A 19,966-nucleotide genomic window follows, 5' to 3' on the forward strand; every position below is an offset into this window, starting at 1 on the left:
TGCCTGAGGCAATGAAGATGGGATCATGAAACCACATGCAAAAGAAACTCATCAACTGACAACATGATCGCAGGAACATCATCGATACACACATTGAAGTACTTGCAAATGATATATTAGAGGCAATATACCTAGAAATCATTTCTCGACTTCTTGTGAACTAGTTAATCTTTAATACCATAGTAAGTTTAAGAACATCAACCAAATCAGCAACACCATCTCATATATATAACTAACTAGTAGTAGGACGAAGGCACATTAACTCTGCATCAGGCCACGAGGTAAAGATCTAGCCGTCATTGGATGATCCAAAGATAGTGATATCTGCCTTGAGGACGCACTTCGATTCCATAAGATAGCCTCTGGACATATCGTGGAGTTCCTTGAGTGGCAAGAAGTTGTACCATCCCCAACCATCTGGGTGTATACATGCCAAGAGACCTGCCATCACCACAAAAGTAAGATCAACTCTAATTATCAGGGGGTTACAAACAGTATTTCACACACTGCACTGATAGTTGCTAGGAAGAGCTGAACCTGTAGTTCTAGTGAAGTATTCCCCACTCTTTTGGTCCAGGATGGACAGAGTTATTTTAACCACCTTTCTGGACTCAAGAAAGAGCTCATCCGAGGAGTCCAGGTACAAAGCCAAGGTGAGGCAATCAGGGCAGCGCTTGTCACCACGCGGATACATGCCGATGTTCCTGTTGACAAGAATGGGAAGTGACACTTCAAATACAATTGGGTACCCGGGAAAATGTATTTGAAGAATGTGGTTAGTTATGAAATCAGAAAGTTGCGGCTGAGCTTGGGTGTAGGTACACCCATTAACTTTGAACAAGACTTGGAGGCATTAAAATTAGAGTCTTATATATACAATTACACAAAAGGTCTAAACAAAACATGTCTACAGTACAATATAATAAAAATGTTACTGTAAATATACTAGAAGTAGAGTTCTTTGGTCCCATGCTTAAAGATCAAACTAAACTGTCCAGTTGCATTATCTGAACTGGCAATAGACCTTGCCTTGCACAAAGACCTGAACATGGGCCATCGGTAATGTCTGTTGACACAAAGCACTAAATAACTAGGTATGGTAAGCTAAAGCATGTGTATGAGCAATAATGTCGGATAACACATGCATAGTATTTATTATAAATTGTGATGCAACTGGTGACAGGTGAATACCATTTATGCCCACCAACTTCAAATGTCGGAGAACGGACAGATTGCTGAGAGTCCAATTCTAGGAAATTGTTCATGGTCCAAGTGTATGTCCCTTTGATGAATCCCTTCTTCTGGACAAAGAGGTTCTCAACTGTGGTAGCCTTCTTCTGAACCACAACGGACTTCCTTTTAGGAGAAGAGACATCAACTTTTAATATTTCCACACCGAAGACACAAGTATCATCAACTAGAAAAGCAGATGATTTTAGTAGCTCCTGAAGAGGAATCAAGCATTTCTTGTTCGAGTAGGCATCCTTGACATCGAAGTTGTAGCTAGCTGTTTTTAGGTAAAAGTTAGAAAACAGGAGAAAGAAAAACTTTGAAATATCCCAAATAACATATAATTAACATTTTCCCGCAGAGAAAAACATATAATCAACTTTCACCACAGTTAAGCATTTAAGGAGAGATCAAAGTAGTAAAATCCATCCTAATAAAGATTATCAAAGTAAAAGAGAACATGCATATGTACTCTGAAAGAGTCTCAAGTGTGACTCACAGTACAGAAGGTCGACGGATAAACTTAACATCGGAGAAAATATGAAGCGGCTTGATAAGGAGAAACGTATTTGATCATGTTACGACATTAATAGGTATTGATTTGTAATGAGGGAATCTATAACTCAAACTTGTGATGCACTAAGACTATGGACGCCCAGCTAATAAGATGTATGTGCTTCTCTCTCTCTCTCTCTCTCTCTCTCTGCAGAGAAATACGATGGGTGTACTTGAAAAAACAAGTTCACAAGTCTACCTTTGTATCCACAATACATTCCTTTTGAATGGTTGAATATTGACAACTTAAACTTTGCATGCACCGTGTGACCTGGCTCCAAACACCCCTGGAGTATCATAAGAGAAAGAGCAACACATGGATTCCCTTTATCATCTTGTTTGTGCTTTGGAGTCACTTGCAGGCACCTGCGATGGGAATTGAAGAATAACAAAGTCTAGAAGTCATAACTGAATCAAGCCTGATTTCTTCACTTCATGCATCCTATCAAGCTTCATTGTCTGGCTGTTTTCATGGGTGTGCGTGATTGTGGTTGATATTTTAACATGACTGAAATATGATTTCTGAGTAATCAACATCCTAAATTATTATGTACTTAGCTAACAGACAACTACTATATCCACTAGAAAAAACCAAATGGTATTTATACATCTAACACGTTAATTTTGTAATGTTCCTTTTGCGTTATGATGCGTACCACTTGTACCCAAAGCAGTGAAAAGGAGTAGACAGCGCCGAGGCAGCTTTCGTCTCAAGTAGAGCTGAGAAGTCATGAACCTTCCATTCTAAATCTGGAACATGGGTCTTCCCTAGCGGTGCGGGAGCTGAAATTTGACAAGTGCATAAATCAGGATTATATAATAGAGATCTCACTTCGACCTAACAGCGGAATGTTAAGGAAAGGGATCCTCCCCCTTTTTAGCCCCTTTTTCTTGTATATAAATAGTCTCTACTGCTGGTTGTAATCAATAAGCATTATGAGGACCAACACTGTAATGCACTGATGCTGTTTCTGCAAAAAGCGTGCTACATTCAACACATGAGTATGCAGCCATCTCGTCGATTCATCGACATGATGGTAACAGCAAGTGCTTCCTCAATCTAAATAAAGGGGGAGGTGGTGAATCGCGTCAGACTTTTGTTTATAGCAGAATAAACCGTCTGAAGTTGAATTGGGCGGGCAAACGTACCTGTGCTGCCGGAGTTGCCCATAGCTCCTTCCTCTTCTTGGCCTGCAAGTGAAATTGGTCATCGCAAAGAAGAAGATAGCTAATCTTGGTAGAAGATATATTCCGGCCTCATAGCTTCATCAAATAGTTACTAAAGGCATGCAAAAATTTGTACTATTCATATTGCCACAGTGCAGAGTTACACAACAATTGGTACGGCGGCTTCAGTGGGCAAGTCATCATCAAACTAATGAACAATAATAAGAACCTAATTAAAACCGATTTCTTTCGCAGACGATCTCCAGGAAAGTCAGTACCAACTCGCAGTCGAAGCCCTCCTATACGACGTAGAAGGCGAAAGCAAAAGTGGGAGAGAGTAGAAGACCTGGCTGGCTGGACTTGGGCGCAGATTGCACAACGGCTTGGCTTCCTCGGACGGACGGACGGCGTCGGTTGGGGCTCTGCGAGCTCAGGGACGGGTTTATGGAGGAAGCTCTGCCCCGAATTCTACGGGTGGTTTCCGGTATTCGGACGATTTCGGGGATTTTTGTCCCCCCTCTCTCTTCCACCGAGGACTCTCCTCGGTCAGTCTGGACGCGGCCCGGTTGGCCTTTGGACCGGCCGCCAGCGGGCCCAGCTCGGGCCGGATCGAGAAAGAAACGGGCCAACATTCTTGGCTTGGCTCGGCCCGTCAGCCAGCAGCCCAATTTTCCTACTGTCTTATTTTTGCTCTATTTAGTCCTTTTTTGTAGTTTCCACAGAAAATAGAGCAAACACAAGACAGTTAGGAGATACATTTTGAACATGTTGCAAAAAAGGTTCAAATAGACCAAGAAAAAGCAAGTTTTTTTACATGTTGAATGAAGAGTTTATGAATGGATCAAATAAGATGTTACTGAAATTTGTGAGCATTTCATCTGAAATTGTTTGATTTGGGTGTCCTCAGTGAACCTGGAATACATGGGATGGATAATTTACCGCAAGAGCATTTAGGAGATTGGTCATGGCAGAACAGATGAGGAGAACAAGGATGAAGCTAATGGGCACGTGGAGGTCAACAAACGAATTCTGGGCAGAGCTATTTTCTGATGATTTTGGAGACGGAGACGGGTCCGGGCTGTTAGAGTTGGAGGGAAGGAGCCCTGAAGATATCTATGAACTAGCTTAGCAGCTGGGGTATCTGGCTTCTACTAGCCCGCACTAGAGTTTTGTGTTGCCATAAATCTGCAGGAATGAGAATTAGTGTAGTGGTTGGATCTTTGAGAACATACATGCCTATTTTCATTCTGGTTTATTAATTGTTTCCCCCCTCTTTTGTTATTTACTGAAGCTTTCATGTTTGTTGCTTAACCAGATTTAGTTGATTGGTGGCAACATGACCGGCTATCTGAGGTTTTCCATACCGGAGCTTGGACCGTGTTGATGACACCTCTAGGTAGAGAGAGTAGAGGCTGAAGACTAATTGCTGTAAGTAATGACCTACCTCTCTCCACTTGATCAAGTCATGCCATTTAGAAATTGTCCTAGTATATAACAATGTTCGATTTCTTTGATGCAGGCGTGGCTTGATGGAGACCCATGATGTGAAACGTAAGTGTTTGAGAAGGAGAGATCGAACGCAGCTGATCTATTGCACTTGGGCATACATATAATTTACAGAGAGAGCTCTCGCAGATAGCACCTCCTTGGCTACTTAGGGCATTTCTAACCGATCCCCAATAAATAGAGGAGGATCTGGCGGAGTAAACCCTTAGTAGAGTATATTTACTCCACTAAATTTTGGTCGGACCTAGCCGATCCCTTTTATATAATGGAGTAAAAACCAAATGTGCATAAAATTCAACATAGATTTGATCAAATCAACCGAAATTTGATATAATGTACATATACTCGACCGAAATTTGCATAAAGTTCAACATAGATTCTACTTAATTTAAACTTCGGCTTAAACTTGACATAGATTCTACATAAGCTAGACATGGATTCTACTTAAATTAAAGTTCAACATAGATTCTACATAAACACTAATCCTTCTTATATAGTGCTATCCATTGGGCCCGCGTCATACCACCGATCTTGGGGTCCTGCCCTATGCCGTCGGCGGCGATGTTGGGGGAAGATGCGCTGCCATTCTTGGACGTCAATCTCCTCGTCGTCGGAGATAATGACTACCAACCCGTCCACCGCCTCGTCGGGGAATCGTCGCCGCTTTGCGTCCACCAACTCCGAGTACTAGCGGCGGAGGTCCGCCATGTAATCCTCGTCGGCGGTCTCCCGCCACGAGGAACTCCCTCGCTACCCGGCCCTCCCTAGCCATCGGCGCAGTGCAGCGGGACATCCCATCGGTCGTACTCGAGCGCGTCAAGTTTGGCCGTTTGGAAGGATCCGAGCCTCTCCCTAGCCTGGATCTCGGCCACCCAAGTCCCCCACTCCCGCTGTCCGACGCTGTGGTAGCTCCTCTGCCACTGCCACGACACGGGGAGGTCGGGGAAGCCGGAGAGGGGCCGGCGGCTGCTTGAGGACGATCCGGCGGAGAAGGACGCACGACTCGCATCGCGGCGTAGGCCGAAGTTGCGGATCGAAGGCGGGGAGCTCCAGCCACTGCGTCCGGCCATTGGGAGGAGAGGGGGCGGCGGGGAATGGCGGGAGAGGTGCCGATGGCTGGGCGGGAAGGAGGAGGAGCGGCAGAGGAGGGAAAGAGAGTGTGATTTTCTTTTACTCCACTCCCGAGTGGTGGAGTAAATATAGGCAGTCGAGGCGGGTCGGAGGATAATGAGCATGATTGGTTTGATGCCAAAAGTTGGCATGTCAATATTTGGCAAATGCCAAGTGTTGGCTAGTGATTGGTTGGCTACTAACTTTTCTTCTCAACCTCACAAAAAGTTGCCAACATTTGGCAAATTTTGATTTTGCCAAATGTTGGCTTGCCAAATATCGGCAATGCCAATTGTTGGCATCAAACCAATTATGTTCAATTTTTCCTCCCTTATGGCGGATTGTGGTTCGGCTAGGTGCGCCGTAAAGGAGGATAACCGAATTTATCCTACCTTACGGCCTTATTGGGGATCGGTTAGAAATGCCCTTAGACCGTGTTCCACACCGGAGCTTGGACCGTGTTTCCTCCTTTCATTTTCGTAAAAAAAGGTTTTTACTCCTTTGGTACTTACTGAAGCTTTCATGATTTAGTTGATTGGTACCAACATGGCTGGCTATTTGAGGTGTTCCATACCGGAGATTGGACCGTGTTGACGACACCTCTCGGTAGAGAGTAGAGGCTGAAGACTAATTGCTGTAAGTACTCACCTGCCTATCTTCACTTGCTCAAGTCATGTCATTTAGAAATTGTCCGAGGGAATATAAAAATGCTAGATTTCTTCGATGCAGGTGTCGCTTGATGGAGACCCATGATGTGTAGTGTAGTGGTTACCTAAACTCGCAACTCTGAAAAAGAAGATGGTCCAGGTTGCATTCAGTTGTCCTGAGCTGGTGTTCAGCAGCAGTAGCAGTGGAAGTGTTTTACTGTATGTATTCGTTGGGTGAAGTTTTGTTGTGAAAGTCTAGTCTTTAGTCAGCTACTGGCATCTGGGTGTGGGTTTAGTCTTTTTTTTTGCGAGGGAGTGTGGGTTTAGTCATTTCTCCTACTGCTGTCCATTTGCCAATTTACCTTACTTTAGGGCCCGGGTCCCATGTGATGATTCGTACGCTGGAACCTCTGTGTTGTTTAGATGTATTTTTATTCAGACAATAAATATTAATTAAACCTTGCAAGGTACTCCATCAATTACTGTTCTTATTATCAAACTCGAAGCTAAGCACAATCACCTTTTAAGACAATGTGCACTGACAGACAGTTCTTTATAATTTTCTGATGTTACTTACAAATAATCATGTTTCGGTTCTTTGCGGCCTGCACAGAGGCTAGTTGAAGTTGATGGATGCAGGCATACTAATGCATGGTCTGCTGGCCAGTTCACACGAGGAACGGCTACCATACATTCAACCCTGAACCACAAGAGCAACCAAGCAGTTCACTCATAATGTAACATAATTATCTTAACCTCACGCTGACTATCATGCAATTTATCAAATTCTGATGTTCCCAGCAACGACTATTACTAAGCTTTTGATGAGCAAACGCAGTTATTGTGCAGCAAAACTCCATGAAGCGTCTCAAACCGTTGAGGTAGTAGCCCTAGGGCGTGGCTTCAAATCAGGCAGGTTAATGGCCACCGGCCACGAATGGGGCTGTGACCGCCAAACATAGCAGACCTGATTCCAAAGATGTCCACTTGTAAAATCACCAAGGTACACTGTGCTGACTGATGGGAGTGTTTCTGATGTGCACAGTATTCATGTGTTAGGGGGGTGGCTTGCAAGATCCTTCTCATCTTGTATACATAGTTAAATTATACTGTCAGTTATTGAATTCGGATTAGTCTGGTTGTTACTCCATCATCTTTGATCTATTATTACTCGCAGTTTGAATCGGAATGTCATGTGCCTTATTTACTCAAAATTTGCACTCGTTGAATTGATTTAAATGTTACTCTCTCTGTAAAGAAACAGTGATCTAAACGCTCTTATATTTCTTTAGAGAGGGAGTACATGGTAGGACTGCTGATCGAAACTCATTTGGTCAATCTGTCGTCAGACTGCTGCTGCTGCCGTCGAGGATAGAGAAAGTCACATGACAACAACAGAGTGCAGTTTGACATTTCAAGAGTATAACTGATGTCTTTCCAAAAGAGAAAATAGACAACACAACTGTTTGACATTTCTATGGAACGTCCCCTCCCTATGCGCTTCCATAAACAAATAGCACTTAACCTCTTGTTGGCCGACGTTTGAAAATGCCTGAGGCAATGAAGATGGGATCATGGAACCACATGCTAAAGAAACTCATCAACTGACAACATGATCGCAGGAACATCATCGATACACACACTGAAGTACTTGCAAATAATATTAGAGGCGATATACCTAGAAATCATTTCTTTGACTTGTTGTAAACTAGTTCATCTTGAATACAATAAGAAGTTTAAGAACATCAAACAAATCAGACCATCTCATATATGTAACTCTAACTAGTTCTTTTGAAAGAATAACTCTAACTAGTAGTAGGATGAAGGCGTATTAACTCTGCATCAGGCCACAAGGTAAAGATCTAGCCGTCATTGGATGATCCAAAGATAGTGAGATCTGCCTTGAGGACGCACTTTGATTCTATAAGATACCCTCTGGACATATCCTTGAGTTTCTTGAGTGGCAAGAAGTTGTACCATGCCCAGCCTTCTGTACATATACATGGCACGAGACCTGCCACCACCACAAAAGTAAGATCAACTGTAATTATCAGGGGGTTACAAACAGTAATTCACACACTGCACTGGCAATTTCTAGGGAGAGCTGAACCTGTAGTTCTCGTGAAGTATTTCCCACTCTTTTGGTCGAGGATGGACAGAGTTATTTGAACCACCTTTCTGGACTCAATAAAGAGCTCATCCGAGGAGTCCAGGCACAAAGCCATGCTGAGGTAATCAGTGCTGCGCTTGTCACCATGCGGATACATGCCGATGTGCCTGATGACAAGAATGGGAAGTGACACTTCTTACAATTGGGTACCCGGGGAAAATGTATTTGAAGAATGTGGTTAGTTATGATTTTTTTTAGAAAGTTGTGGCTCAGATTCTCAAAAAAAAGAAAGGAAGTTGTGGCTGAGCTTGGGTGTAGGCATCTACACCCATTAACTTTGAACATGACTTGGCGGCATTAAAATTAGAGTCTATACAATATACAATTATACAAAAATCTAAAAAAAAGACTACAGTACAATATAATAAAATGTTACTGTAAAAATACTAGAAGTAGAGTTCTTTGGTCCCATGCTTAAAGATCAAACTAAAATGTCCAGTTACAATATCTGAACTGACAATAGACCATTTATATGCCATCGGTATGGTATAAGCTAAAGAAATAATGTCGGATAACACATGCATAGTATTTATTATAAATTGTGATGCAAGGTGAATACCATCTATGCCCACCAACTTCAAATGTAGGAGAGCGGACAAATTGCTGAGACTCCAATTCTAGGAAATTGTTCATGGTCCAAGTGTATGTCCCTTTGATGAATCCCTTCTTCTGGACAAAGAGGTTCTCAACTGTGGTAGCCTTCTTTTGTACCACAACGGACTTCTTTTCAGGAGAAGAGACATCAATTTTTAATATATCCACACCGAAGACACAGCTATCATCCACTAGAAAAGCAGATGATTTCAGTAACTCCTGAAGAGAAATCAAGCATTCCTTGTTCGAGTACATATTCTTGTCATCGAAGTTATAGCTAGCTGTGTTTAGGTAAAAGTTAGAAAACTAGAGAAATAAAAACTTGAAAATATCCACACTTTCCCGCAAAAAACATATAATCAACTTTCACCCTAGTTAAGCATTTAAGGAGAGATCAAAGTAGCGAAATCCATCAAAATAAAGATTATCAAAGTAAAACACAACATGCATATATGAAATGTGGAACGCTGCTCGAATCAGAAGAGTCTCAAGTGTGACTCACAGTACATAAGGCCGACGGATAAACTTAATAGTAAAGAAAATCTGAAGTGACCTGTTAACGGGAAAACTAACTGATAATGTTACGGCATTAACTTGTGATGCACTAAGACCTTGCTGCTGCCGTCGAGGATAGAGAAAGTCACATGACAACAACAGAGTGCAGTTTGACATTTCAAGAGTATAACTGATGTCTTTCCAAAAGAGAAAATAGACAACACAACTGTTTGACATTTCTATGGAACGTCCCCTCCCTATGCGCTTCCATAAACAAATAGCACTTAACCTCTTGTTGGCCGACGTTTGAAAATGCCTGAGGCAATGAAGATGGGATCATGGAACCACATGCTAAAGAAACTCATCAACTGACAACATGATCGCAGGAACATCATCGATACACACACTGAAGTACTTGCAAATAATATTAGAGGCGATATACCTAGAAATCATTTCTTTGACTTGTTGTAAACTAGTTCATCTTGAATACAATAAGAAGTTTAAGAACATCAAACAAATCAGACCATCTCATATATGTAACTCTAACTAGTTTTTTTGAAAGAATAACTCTAACTAGTAGTAGGATGAAGGCGTATTAACTCTGCATCAGGCCACAAGGTAAAGATCTAGCCGTCATTGGATGATCCAAAGATAGTGAGATCTGCCTTGAGGACGCACTTTGATTCTATAAGATACCCTCTGGACATATCCTTGAGTTTCTTGAGTGGCAAGAAGTTGTACCATGCCCAGCCTTCTGTACATATACATGGCACGAGACCTGCCACCACCACAAAAGTAAGATCAACTGTAATTATCAGGGGGTTACAAACAGTAATTCACACACTGCACTGGCAATTTCTAGGGAGAGCTGAACCTGTAGTTCTCGTGAAGTATTTCCCACTCTTTTGGTCGAGGATGGACAGAGTTATTTGAACCACCTTTCTGGACTCAATAAAGAGCTCATCCGAGGAGTCCAGGCACAAAGCCATGCTGAGGTAATCAGTGCTGCGCTTGTCACCATGCGGATACATGCCGATGTGCCTGATGACAAGAATGGGAAGGTGACACTTCTTACAATTGGTTACCCGGGAAAATGTATTTGAAGAATGTGGTTAGTTATGATTTTTTTTAGAAAGTTGTGGCTCAGATTCTCAAAAAAAAGAAAGGAAGTTGTGGCTGAGCTTGGGTGTAGGCATCTACACCCATTAACTTTGAACATGACTTGGCGGCATTAAAATTAGAGTCTATACAATATACAATTATACAAAAATCTAAAAAAAAGACTACAGTACAATATAATAAAATGTTACTGTAAAAATACTAGAAGTAGAGTTCTTTGGTCCCATGCTTAAAGATCAAACTAAAATGTCCAGTTACAATATCTGAACTGACAATAGACCATTTATATGCCATCGGTATGGTATAAGCTAAAGAAATAATGTCGGATAACACATGCATAGTATTTATTATAAATTGTGATGCAAGGTGAATACCATCTATGCCCACCAACTTCAAATGTAGGAGAGCGGACAAATTGCTGAGACTCCAATTCTAGGAAATTGTTCATGGTCCAAGTGTATGTCCCTTTGATGAATCCCTTCTTCTGGACAAAGAGGTTCTCAACTGTGGTAGCCTTCTTTTGTACCACAACGGACTTCTTTTCAGGAGAAGAGACATCAATTTTTAATATATCCACACCGAAGACACAGCTATCATCCACTAGAAAAGCAGATGATTTCAGTAACTCCTGAAGAGAAATCAAGCATTCCTTGTTCGAGTACATATTCTTGTCATCGAAGTTATAGCTAGCTGTGTTTAGGTAAAAGTTAGAAAACTAGAGAAATAAAAACTTGAAAATATCCACACTTTCCCGCAAAAAACATATAATCAACTTTCACCCTAGTTAAGCATTTAAGGAGAGATCAAAGTAGCGAAATCCATCAAAATAAAGATTATCAAAGTAAAACACAACATGCATATATGAAATGTGGAACGCTGCTCGAATCAGAAGAGTCTCAAGTGTGACTCACAGTACATAAGGCCGACGGATAAACTTAATAGTAAAGAAAATCTGAAGTGACCTGTTAACGGGAAAATTAATTGATAATGTTACGGCATTAACTTGTGATGCACTAAGACTATGGACACCCCCCCCCCCCCCCCCAGCTAATAGGATGAATGTAACTTTTTTTGCGGGGAAATAGGATGGATGTACTTGAAAAAACAGGTTCATAAGTCTACCTTTGGATCCACAGTACATTCCTTTTGAATGGTTGAATATAGACAACTCAAAATCTGCATGCAATGTGTGACCTGGCTCCAAGCATACCCGGGATATTCCGAGGGAAAGAGCAACATATGGATTTCCTTTATCGTCTTGACTGTGCTTTGGAGTCACTTGACCATCATGTTTGTTCTTTGGAGTCACTTGATTGTGCTTTGGAGTCACTTGTGTGCGAAGCGGAAAACGTCTTACCTCTCAGAGAGGGGGCGCCGTACATGTTATATGCAGGGGTGTGAAGCCCTGGTAGCGCATACAGTTGGGATCGATCTCATCCAGGAGAGAAGATCTCATACAGGTACAGGAGAGAGGTTACAACTTGGAGTCCAAGCTAGCTAGAGATAGAATTATGAGCTAGAGATAAACCTCCTATCCTAACTACCAAGATACGTACAACTCCCGTTAAGATACATTACATATGACGCGCACAATGAAGGTACACATACAGTGACACATATGGCTTGTTTAACACCCTCCTTTAATCACAACTTCATCAAGTTGAGATTATGCTTGAAGTCTTCAAAGCTTCTTGTAGGCAAAGGCTTTGTGAATCCATCTGCAAGTTGATCTTTGGAGTGCACAAAGCGTATATCAAGTTGCTTCTGAGCAACTCTCTCTCTGACAAAATGAAAGTCTATCTCTATGTGTTTTGTTCTAGCATGGAACACTGGATTTGCAGAGAGATACGTAGCTCCAAGATTGTCACACCATAAACAAGGTGCCTGTTTACTTCGTATGCCAAGTTCCTTCAGCATGGATTGAACCCATATGATCTCTGTTGTGGCATTTGCCAATGCTTTGTATTCTGCCTCTGTGCTTGACCTGGATACGGTTGCCTGTTTACGTGCACACCACGATATCAAGTTAGGTCCAAAAAATACTGCAAAACCACCAGTGGAACGTCTGTCATCAAGACAACCTGCCCAATCAGAGTCAGAGAATGCACTGACTAAAGTAAATGGTGATTTGCCGAAGTTCAGTCCTAAGCTCAGAGTGTGCTTAACATATCGAACTATGCGTTTTGCAGCTGCCAGATGAACATTGTGCATGGAGGAACTGGCAGACTTTATTAACAGCAAAAGAAATATCAGGCCTGGTAAGTGTGAGATACTGAAGGGCTCCTACCAGACTCCTGTATTTGGTGCTGTCTTCTTGACTTAAGGGCTCGCCTTCTACAAGGGATAGCTTTTCTGAGCTGGATAATGGAGTAAGAGAGGGTTTGCATCCTTGTAGCCCAGCTTTCTTGACCAAGTCAGTGGCATACTTTTCTTGAGAGAGAACAAGTCCATCCTTGTGCTTTTTCACCTCAATCCCAAGAAAATAATGCAAGTCACCAAGATCCTTTAAAGAAAAGTCTGCACTCAAATCCTTAAGAAGTCATGTGATTGCTTCATGAGATGAGCTAGTCACGATAATATCATCAACATATATGAGAACAAATACGCATGTGTTGGACTTGTTGTAGATAAACAATGATGTGTCAGACTTGGACGGAACAAAACCAAGTGCTTGCATTTTGTGACAGAGACAAGCATACCATGCCCTTGGAGCTTGCTTTAGCCCATACAATGCTTTATCAAGCTTGCACACATAAGAAGGAGCATTCTTACTCTCAAACCCAGGAGGTTGTTTCATGTACACTTCCTCTTCCAGAACACCATGAAGAAACGCGTTCTGAACATCGAGCTGTCTGAGACTCCATCCTCTAGAGACAGCAATAGATAAGACAAGGCGAATAGTGGCAGCCTTTACTACTGGACTGAAGGTATCCTCGTAGTCTATGCCATACCTCTATTTGAAGCCTTTTGCAACCAATCTAGCCTTGTAAGGATCAATGGTTCCATCAGCTTTCCTCTTTATCCTGAAAACCCACTTGCAATCAATCAAATTTTTACCTTGCTGTGGAGGAACCAAGTGACATGTTTTGTTTCTCATCAATGCCATGTACTCTTCATGCATGGCTTTCTTCCACTTTTCATCACACAATGCTGCTTCAAGGGTGTTAGGTTCATCTGGTTCACCTGTGGAACAAACCATACCATACTTGGTTATCTGCTTGTAACTAATGGGTTGAATTACCCCTTGTTGCAGCCGTGTACGTCGCGGTTGAGAAACATCAGGATCGGTGGCCACAGAGAATCCCAATGAAGATGTTGTTGGATTGTCTGCGGCTGACTGTTGAAGCGGGGCACATGAATTTCTCGCAGAAGATCCGACCGGTGCATGTGCATGCAGATCATCATTGCGTGATGATGGCGCATCTTCCTGGATCGCCGCGCCGGTCGGGCCCTCCCTGCGTCGCACGTCGCTACGCCGCGTGTACGTCACCGGATTGGTGGAGTACCTCGTACCGCAGGCTGATGGAGACCGGTGCGGGGCCGCGTCCGACCGACCGCGCGTGTCACGTGGATGTGGGGAAAGCGCGGCGCGCGCGCCCGCGCCTGCATCTTCTCCCGCGGCTGCAGCTGCCCCGTCAATAGGGACGGATCCCGAGGCGCCTGCACCTGCCTCATTCGCAGGAACCGATCCCAAGGAGGATCCGATTCACTGCAGCTGGGCAGATCCCGAGGCGGATCTGTCTCCCTCGGGGGGGGGGCACATAAAATATGGCTCGATATGAGCCGTTTTTTCTGCATTTTCTGCGTCTGCTTCTGTAGTTTCCGTACTGCTTCGTTCTGTTGCATCAACAAAAAACTCATGCACATCATTAGATGGGTTAGTCAATAGGTCATCAATATTTGGTCCCCCTTGATCAAAACTAGTGAGATGAGAGGGCAAAAGAAGGATTTCTTTTTGAAGGAGTGCACCAGCATTGGGATGGAGGTCAGCAAATGGAAATTTTGTTTCATCAAAGACCACATCTTGTGAGATGTAAACACGGCCAGTGGAGACATCTAGACACTTGACCCCTTTATGCTGTGCACTATACCCTAGGAAGACGCACTGTTTTGAGCGAAACATGAGTTTGCGGTTGTGATAGGGATGAAGGTTGGGCCAACATGCACACCCAAAAACACGGAGAGACCTATAGTCTGGTTTGGTGTGAAGAAGTCGTTCTACTGGAGTTTCATTGTTAATGACACGACTAGGTAGCATGTTGATAATGTGAACGGCTGTGAGAAAAGCTTCGTCCCAAAACTTGAGAGGCATGGATGCGCCTGCTAAAAGAGCAAGACCAACCTCGACAATGTGCCTATGCTTGCGTTCGGCAGAACCGTTTTGTTGATGAGCATGCGAGCATGACACGTGGTGTGAGATGCCAAGATTTTGGAAGAAGGAATTTAATTTTTCGTATTCCCCTCCCCAATCGGATTGGACAGCGACTATCTTGCTATCAAACTTTCGTTCAACAAGCGCTTGAAAGTTTTGGAAAACTTGAAACACATCGGATCTCCTTTTGAGGAGATAGATCCACGAGAATTTGCTATAGTCATCAATAAAACTGACGTAATACGTGTGTCTGCCAACGGAGGTAGGGGCTGGACCCCAAACATCAAAAAAATGAGTTGCAAAGGTTTGGTAGAAGCACTAGTTGAGATGGGGTACGGCAATTGATGACTTTTAGCTCGTTGACATGAATCACAAATAGTTTCAACATGACGCTCACCAACAAACGGGAGCTTATTTTTCCTAAGCAACTTTTCTACTAAAGAAAAAGAGGCATGTCCTAGACGATCATGCCATCGTGTGGACGAAAGCTTGATAGCACCACAAGCTTGTTTATTGTATCTTCTAAACGCCGGAATCAACGGGTAGAGCCATCGAACACATCTACCTCGATAGAGGATTTTCCTCGTGGCCTGATCCTTAATCAAGAAGAAAAAAGGATGAAATTCGAGAAAAACATTATTATCAAGGGCAATTCTATGAATGGAAAGAAGATTTTTGTGTGCACTAGGAACATGCAAGATTTTCTTAATGTGTAGTTTTCGACTAAGGGTACAAAATATAGAGTGACCAATATGACTTATACCCATACCTTCTCCGCTAGCAGTATGGATTTGATCTTTGCCGCGGTATTTTTCCTTCATGGTGACCTTCTCAAGATCGTTCGTGATGTGGTTTGTGGCACCGCTATCGACGTACCAATTGGTGTCAATACCGTAGGAACCATCAGCGGCAGCAGCGACCTTGTCATCGTCTTGAGAGTCCTCATCCTCATCATAACGGTACCAGCAATCCTTTGCTGTGTGACCGGGCTTCCCGCAGATTTGGCATCGCGGAGTCTCCGGGCGCGCTCTGTTTCCACCACCGCTCCCGCGCCCGCGACCTCGGCCACTCGAGCGCTGAGGAGAGTGGCCGCGATCGTTGCCGCCGCCACCAGAGCGCCCTTTGTAGCGGGGGAGCCACGCAAGCGGGAGCCACCACCCCTGCCACGCGACGCCAGATTTGTGGAAGATTTGAAGCCATCGCCGGATCCATGGAACTGTGTCATGCGCTGGTCGAAGTTCGACAGCATGTCGAAGACCTCGTCGAGGGTTGCAGGAGTAACATGGGCGTCGAGGGCCGACACCAGTGGCTGATAGTACGCCTCCAACCCATGGATGATGTACGAGAGGAGCTCATCGTCCTGGATGGGCTTGCCCGCCGCGGCCAGCTCATCGGCATAGCCACGCATGGCGGCGAAGTAGGAGGCAACCGAGAGGTTACCCTTCTGCGCGTTGATGAGGGAGGTGCGTATGTTGTTGATGCGACTCGCCGATTGTGACGAGAACATGGCCGCGAGCGTCGTCCAGAGCGCGCCCGCCGTGGTGACCGTGGTCACCATGACCAGGACCTCTTTTGTGAGATTATTCAGCAGGTAGTCAAGGACCTGTTGGTCCTCCCGTACCCATATAGGATGGAGAGGGTTGGGCGATGAAGTCTCCTTGCCCTCCTTGACGGTGACGAGGAGCTTGGCCGGCTCTGGGTTGGTGCCGTCGATGTAGCCGAAGACGCCGGCACCGCGCAGCTGAGGTGTGATCTGCGTGCGCGATAGCACGTAGTTCGTGCGTGACAGCTTCTCTATGACCTGATTGTTGAGGTTTGGTGAGGAGGCGCCAGAGGAAGACATGGCTAGGCTAGATGGGTTTGACAGAAGCTCTAGATGGGAAAAGGAAAGGCTCTGACTACCATGTGCGAAGCGGAAAACGTCTTACCTCTCAGAGAGGGGACGCCGTACATGTTATATGCAGGGGTGCGAAGCCCTGGTAGCGCGTACAGTTGGGATCGATCTCATCCAGGAGAGAAGATCTCGTACAGGTACAGGAGAGAGGTTACAACTTGGAGTCCAAGCTAGCTAGAGATAGAATTATGAGTTAGAGATAAACCTCCTATCCTAACTACCAAGATACGTACAACTCCCGTTAAGATATGTTACATATGACGTGCACAATGAAGGTACACATACGGTGACACATACGGCTTGTTTAACAACTTGTAGGCACCTGGGAAGGGAATTGAAGAAAACGAAGTAAGTCTAGAAGTCATAACTGAATCAAGCCTAATTTCTTCACTTCATGCATCCTATCAAGCGGCTGTTTTCATGGGTTTGGGTGATTGTGATTGACAATCTAACCTGACCGAAACATGATTTGTGAGTAATCAACACCCTAAATTATTATGTACTTAGTTAACAGAATGTTACTATATCCACTACCAGATCATATTTATACATCTAATACGTTAATTTTGTAAAGCTCCGTTTGCTTTGTGATGCGTACCATTGGTACCCAGAGCAGTGAAAAGGACTAGATGACGCCGACGTAGCTTCCGTCTCAAGTAGCGCTGAGAAATCATGAACCTTCCATTCCAAATCTGGAACACGGGTCTTTCCTAGTGGTGCGGGGGCTGAAATTTGACAAGTGCATAAATCAAAGTTATATAACAGAGGAAAAAAGGGGTGTGGTATGAGCAAATTTATGTGCAGGTTGCAGTTGCAGATAAACAAATTTATGTCTTGCATACGGTGATTTGTGAGAAGTGGCTGTTGAACATAATATTGGTCCACCTACGTGACAGGTTCAGAACCGATAGAGATAAGCATCGCAGAAGGAGTCCAACCGAAGATAATCTAGATAGACTAGGATCTTTAGCTATTTGCATATATGGTTGTAACTTCCCTTATCTCTTTCTCTCCAAGTTTGTAATCTGAACCAACTTTCTACGCTATGCCAGGAGGTCGCGACCTGGTTATATAAACATGCAACCGTCGCCCATGAAGGGTACGACGCTCCTCCACATGGTATACAGAGCCTGACTCTTTCCATCTAGCGTTCCTCCTCTCCACCGCAGCTTCCTGCCATGGCTTCATCCGCCGTTGCTTCCTCCCCTCTCTCCGGCCAGATCACCGAGCGCCTCACCCGCACCAACTACGTCTTATGGCGCACCCAGATCACGCCGCAGCTGAGAGGGGCTGGAGTCTTCGGATACGTTGATGGAAGCACGGCGGAGCCGGCCGAGTTCGTCGTCAGCAAGGACAAAGATGGAAAGGAGGAAACCATCTCCAATCCCCTCCATGACATCTGGTTCCGAGAGGACCAGCAGGTACTTGGGTATCTTCTCAATAATCTGTCAAAAGAAGTGCTAGTGCAGGTGACTTCCATTGCTCATGCACGAGAGTTCTGGACAATGTTGGCGAGCATGTTCTCGTCGACATCGATGTCCCGCGTCAACAACATCGGCGCCGCCCTCACCAACGCGCAGAAGGGGACGCAATCGGTGGCTACCTTCTTCGCGCACATGCGGGGACTCGCCGACGAGCTCGCCGCGGCTGGCAAGCTGAAAGTGCAACTATCCCTAGGTGGTTTTGGTAATTCATAACAACATATAGCCCATTGAGCTGATGCTATTCCAAGATGATTATTTCAGGAAAGCTCAATGATTGGCATGGCATGGATGTGAAAGTGGAACCCTCAAAATGCTAAGGAAAAAGGATTGGCTCAAGCTCAAAAGCTCAAGACTCTTCATTTTATATTTTAGTGATCCAAGATCACATTGAGTCTTTAGGAAAAGCCAATACTATTAAGGAGGGATGAGGTGTTGCTTAATGAGCCTCTTGCTTCATGTGCTTAGTGATATGCTCCAAAACCCTCAACTACTTTCCCATATCCACATATGACCTAAACCCTAAGCCAAACTCGGTCCTACCGATTCTTCCTATCCGGCGCCACCGAGTTTCACTTGTCATTAGCCACTGCCAAACCCTAGCAATTCGGTTCTACCGATAAGGATCTCGGTCTCACCGAGATGGGGTTGCAAACTCTCTGTTTCCCTTTCGTAACTTTTCGGTCTCACCGAAAGAGCGAATCGGTCCCACCGAGATTGCAATGTAAACTCAGTGTTTCCCCTTTGTAACTTTTTGGTCTCACCGAGTTCCACTCGGTCCCACCGAAAGAGCAAATCGGTCCCACCGAGTTTGCCTGACCAACTCTCTGGTTAGCTAATTACCAAATTCGGTCTCACCGAGTTTGTGTAATCGGTCTCACCGAGATTACGTTATGCCCAAACCCTAACCATATCGGTCCTACCGAGTTGCATGTCAGTCCCACCGAAAATCTCTAACGGTCACTAGGTTTACATTTTCGGTCCGACCGAGCTTATTGATTCGGTCCCACCGAGATTGGAAAACTGTGTAACGGTTGGATTTTGTGTGGAGGCTATTTATACCCCTCCACCTCCTTCTCATTCCGTGAGAGAGCCATCAGAACACACACACCATTCCAACTCATATGTTCTGAGAGAGAACCACCTACTCATGTGTTGAGACCAAGATATTCCATTCCTACCATATGAATCTTGATCTCTAGCCTTTCCAAGTTGCTTTCCACTCAAACCTTCTTTCCACCAAATCCAAATCCTATGAGAGAGAGTTGAGTGTTGGGGAGACTATCATTTGAAGCACAAGAGCAAGGAGTTCATTACCTACACACCATTTGTTACTTCTTGGAGAGTGGTGTCTCCTAGATTGGCTAGGTGTCACTTGGGAGCCTCCAACAAGATTGTGGAGTTGAACCAAGGAGTTTGTAAGGGCAAGGAGATCGCCTACTTCGTGAAGATCTACCGCTAGTGAGGCAAGTCCTGTGTGGGCGATGGCCATGGTGGGATAGACAAGGTTGCTTCTTCATGGACCCTTTGTGGGTGGTTGCTTCTTCATGGACCCTTCGTGGGTGGAGCCCTGTGTGGACTCGCGCAACCGTTACCCTTGGGTGGAGCCCTGTGTGGACTCGCGCA

At 44.4% G+C, this 19,966-nt stretch overlaps 1 protein-coding gene across 1 annotated transcript; it reads right to left on the reverse strand.

The window, feature by feature from the left end:
• Window positions 1-289: 289 nt before the first annotated feature.
• Window positions 290-2,956, reverse strand: LOC125533082. The gene is made up of 6 exons (XM_048696864.1): window positions 2,935-2,956; window positions 2,442-2,568; window positions 1,985-2,151; window positions 1,192-1,507; window positions 538-704; window positions 290-441 (listed from the first exon to the last, which is right to left on the reverse strand). Exons 1-6 carry the CDS (start codon window positions 2,954-2,956, stop codon window positions 290-292), a joined length of 951 nt encoding a protein of 316 aa, XP_048552821.1.
• Window positions 2,957-19,966: the final 17,010 nt, after the last annotated feature.

This window comes from Triticum urartu, chromosome 1 (assembly GCF_003073215.2).
Source record: "Triticum urartu cultivar G1812 chromosome 1, Tu2.1, whole genome shotgun sequence".
Classification (NCBI taxonomy): domain Eukaryota; kingdom Viridiplantae; phylum Streptophyta; class Magnoliopsida; order Poales; family Poaceae; genus Triticum; species Triticum urartu.

What these genes read in the sequence shown, in the direction of transcription:
- LOC125533082 (XM_048696864.1), bottom strand. Translation starts at nt 2,956, where the DNA reads ATGGGCAACTCCGGCAGCACAG. An exon ending in GGGCAACTCCGGCAGCACAG is followed by an intron (nt 2,569 to 2,934) that starts GTACGTTTGCCC and finishes GTCAAATTTCAG; the next exon opens with CTCCCGCACCGCTAGGGAAG. An exon ending in ATACTTCACTAGAACTACAG is followed by an intron (nt 442 to 537) that starts GTTCAGCTCTTC and finishes TGGTGATGGCAG; the next exon opens with GTCTCTTGGCATGTATACAC.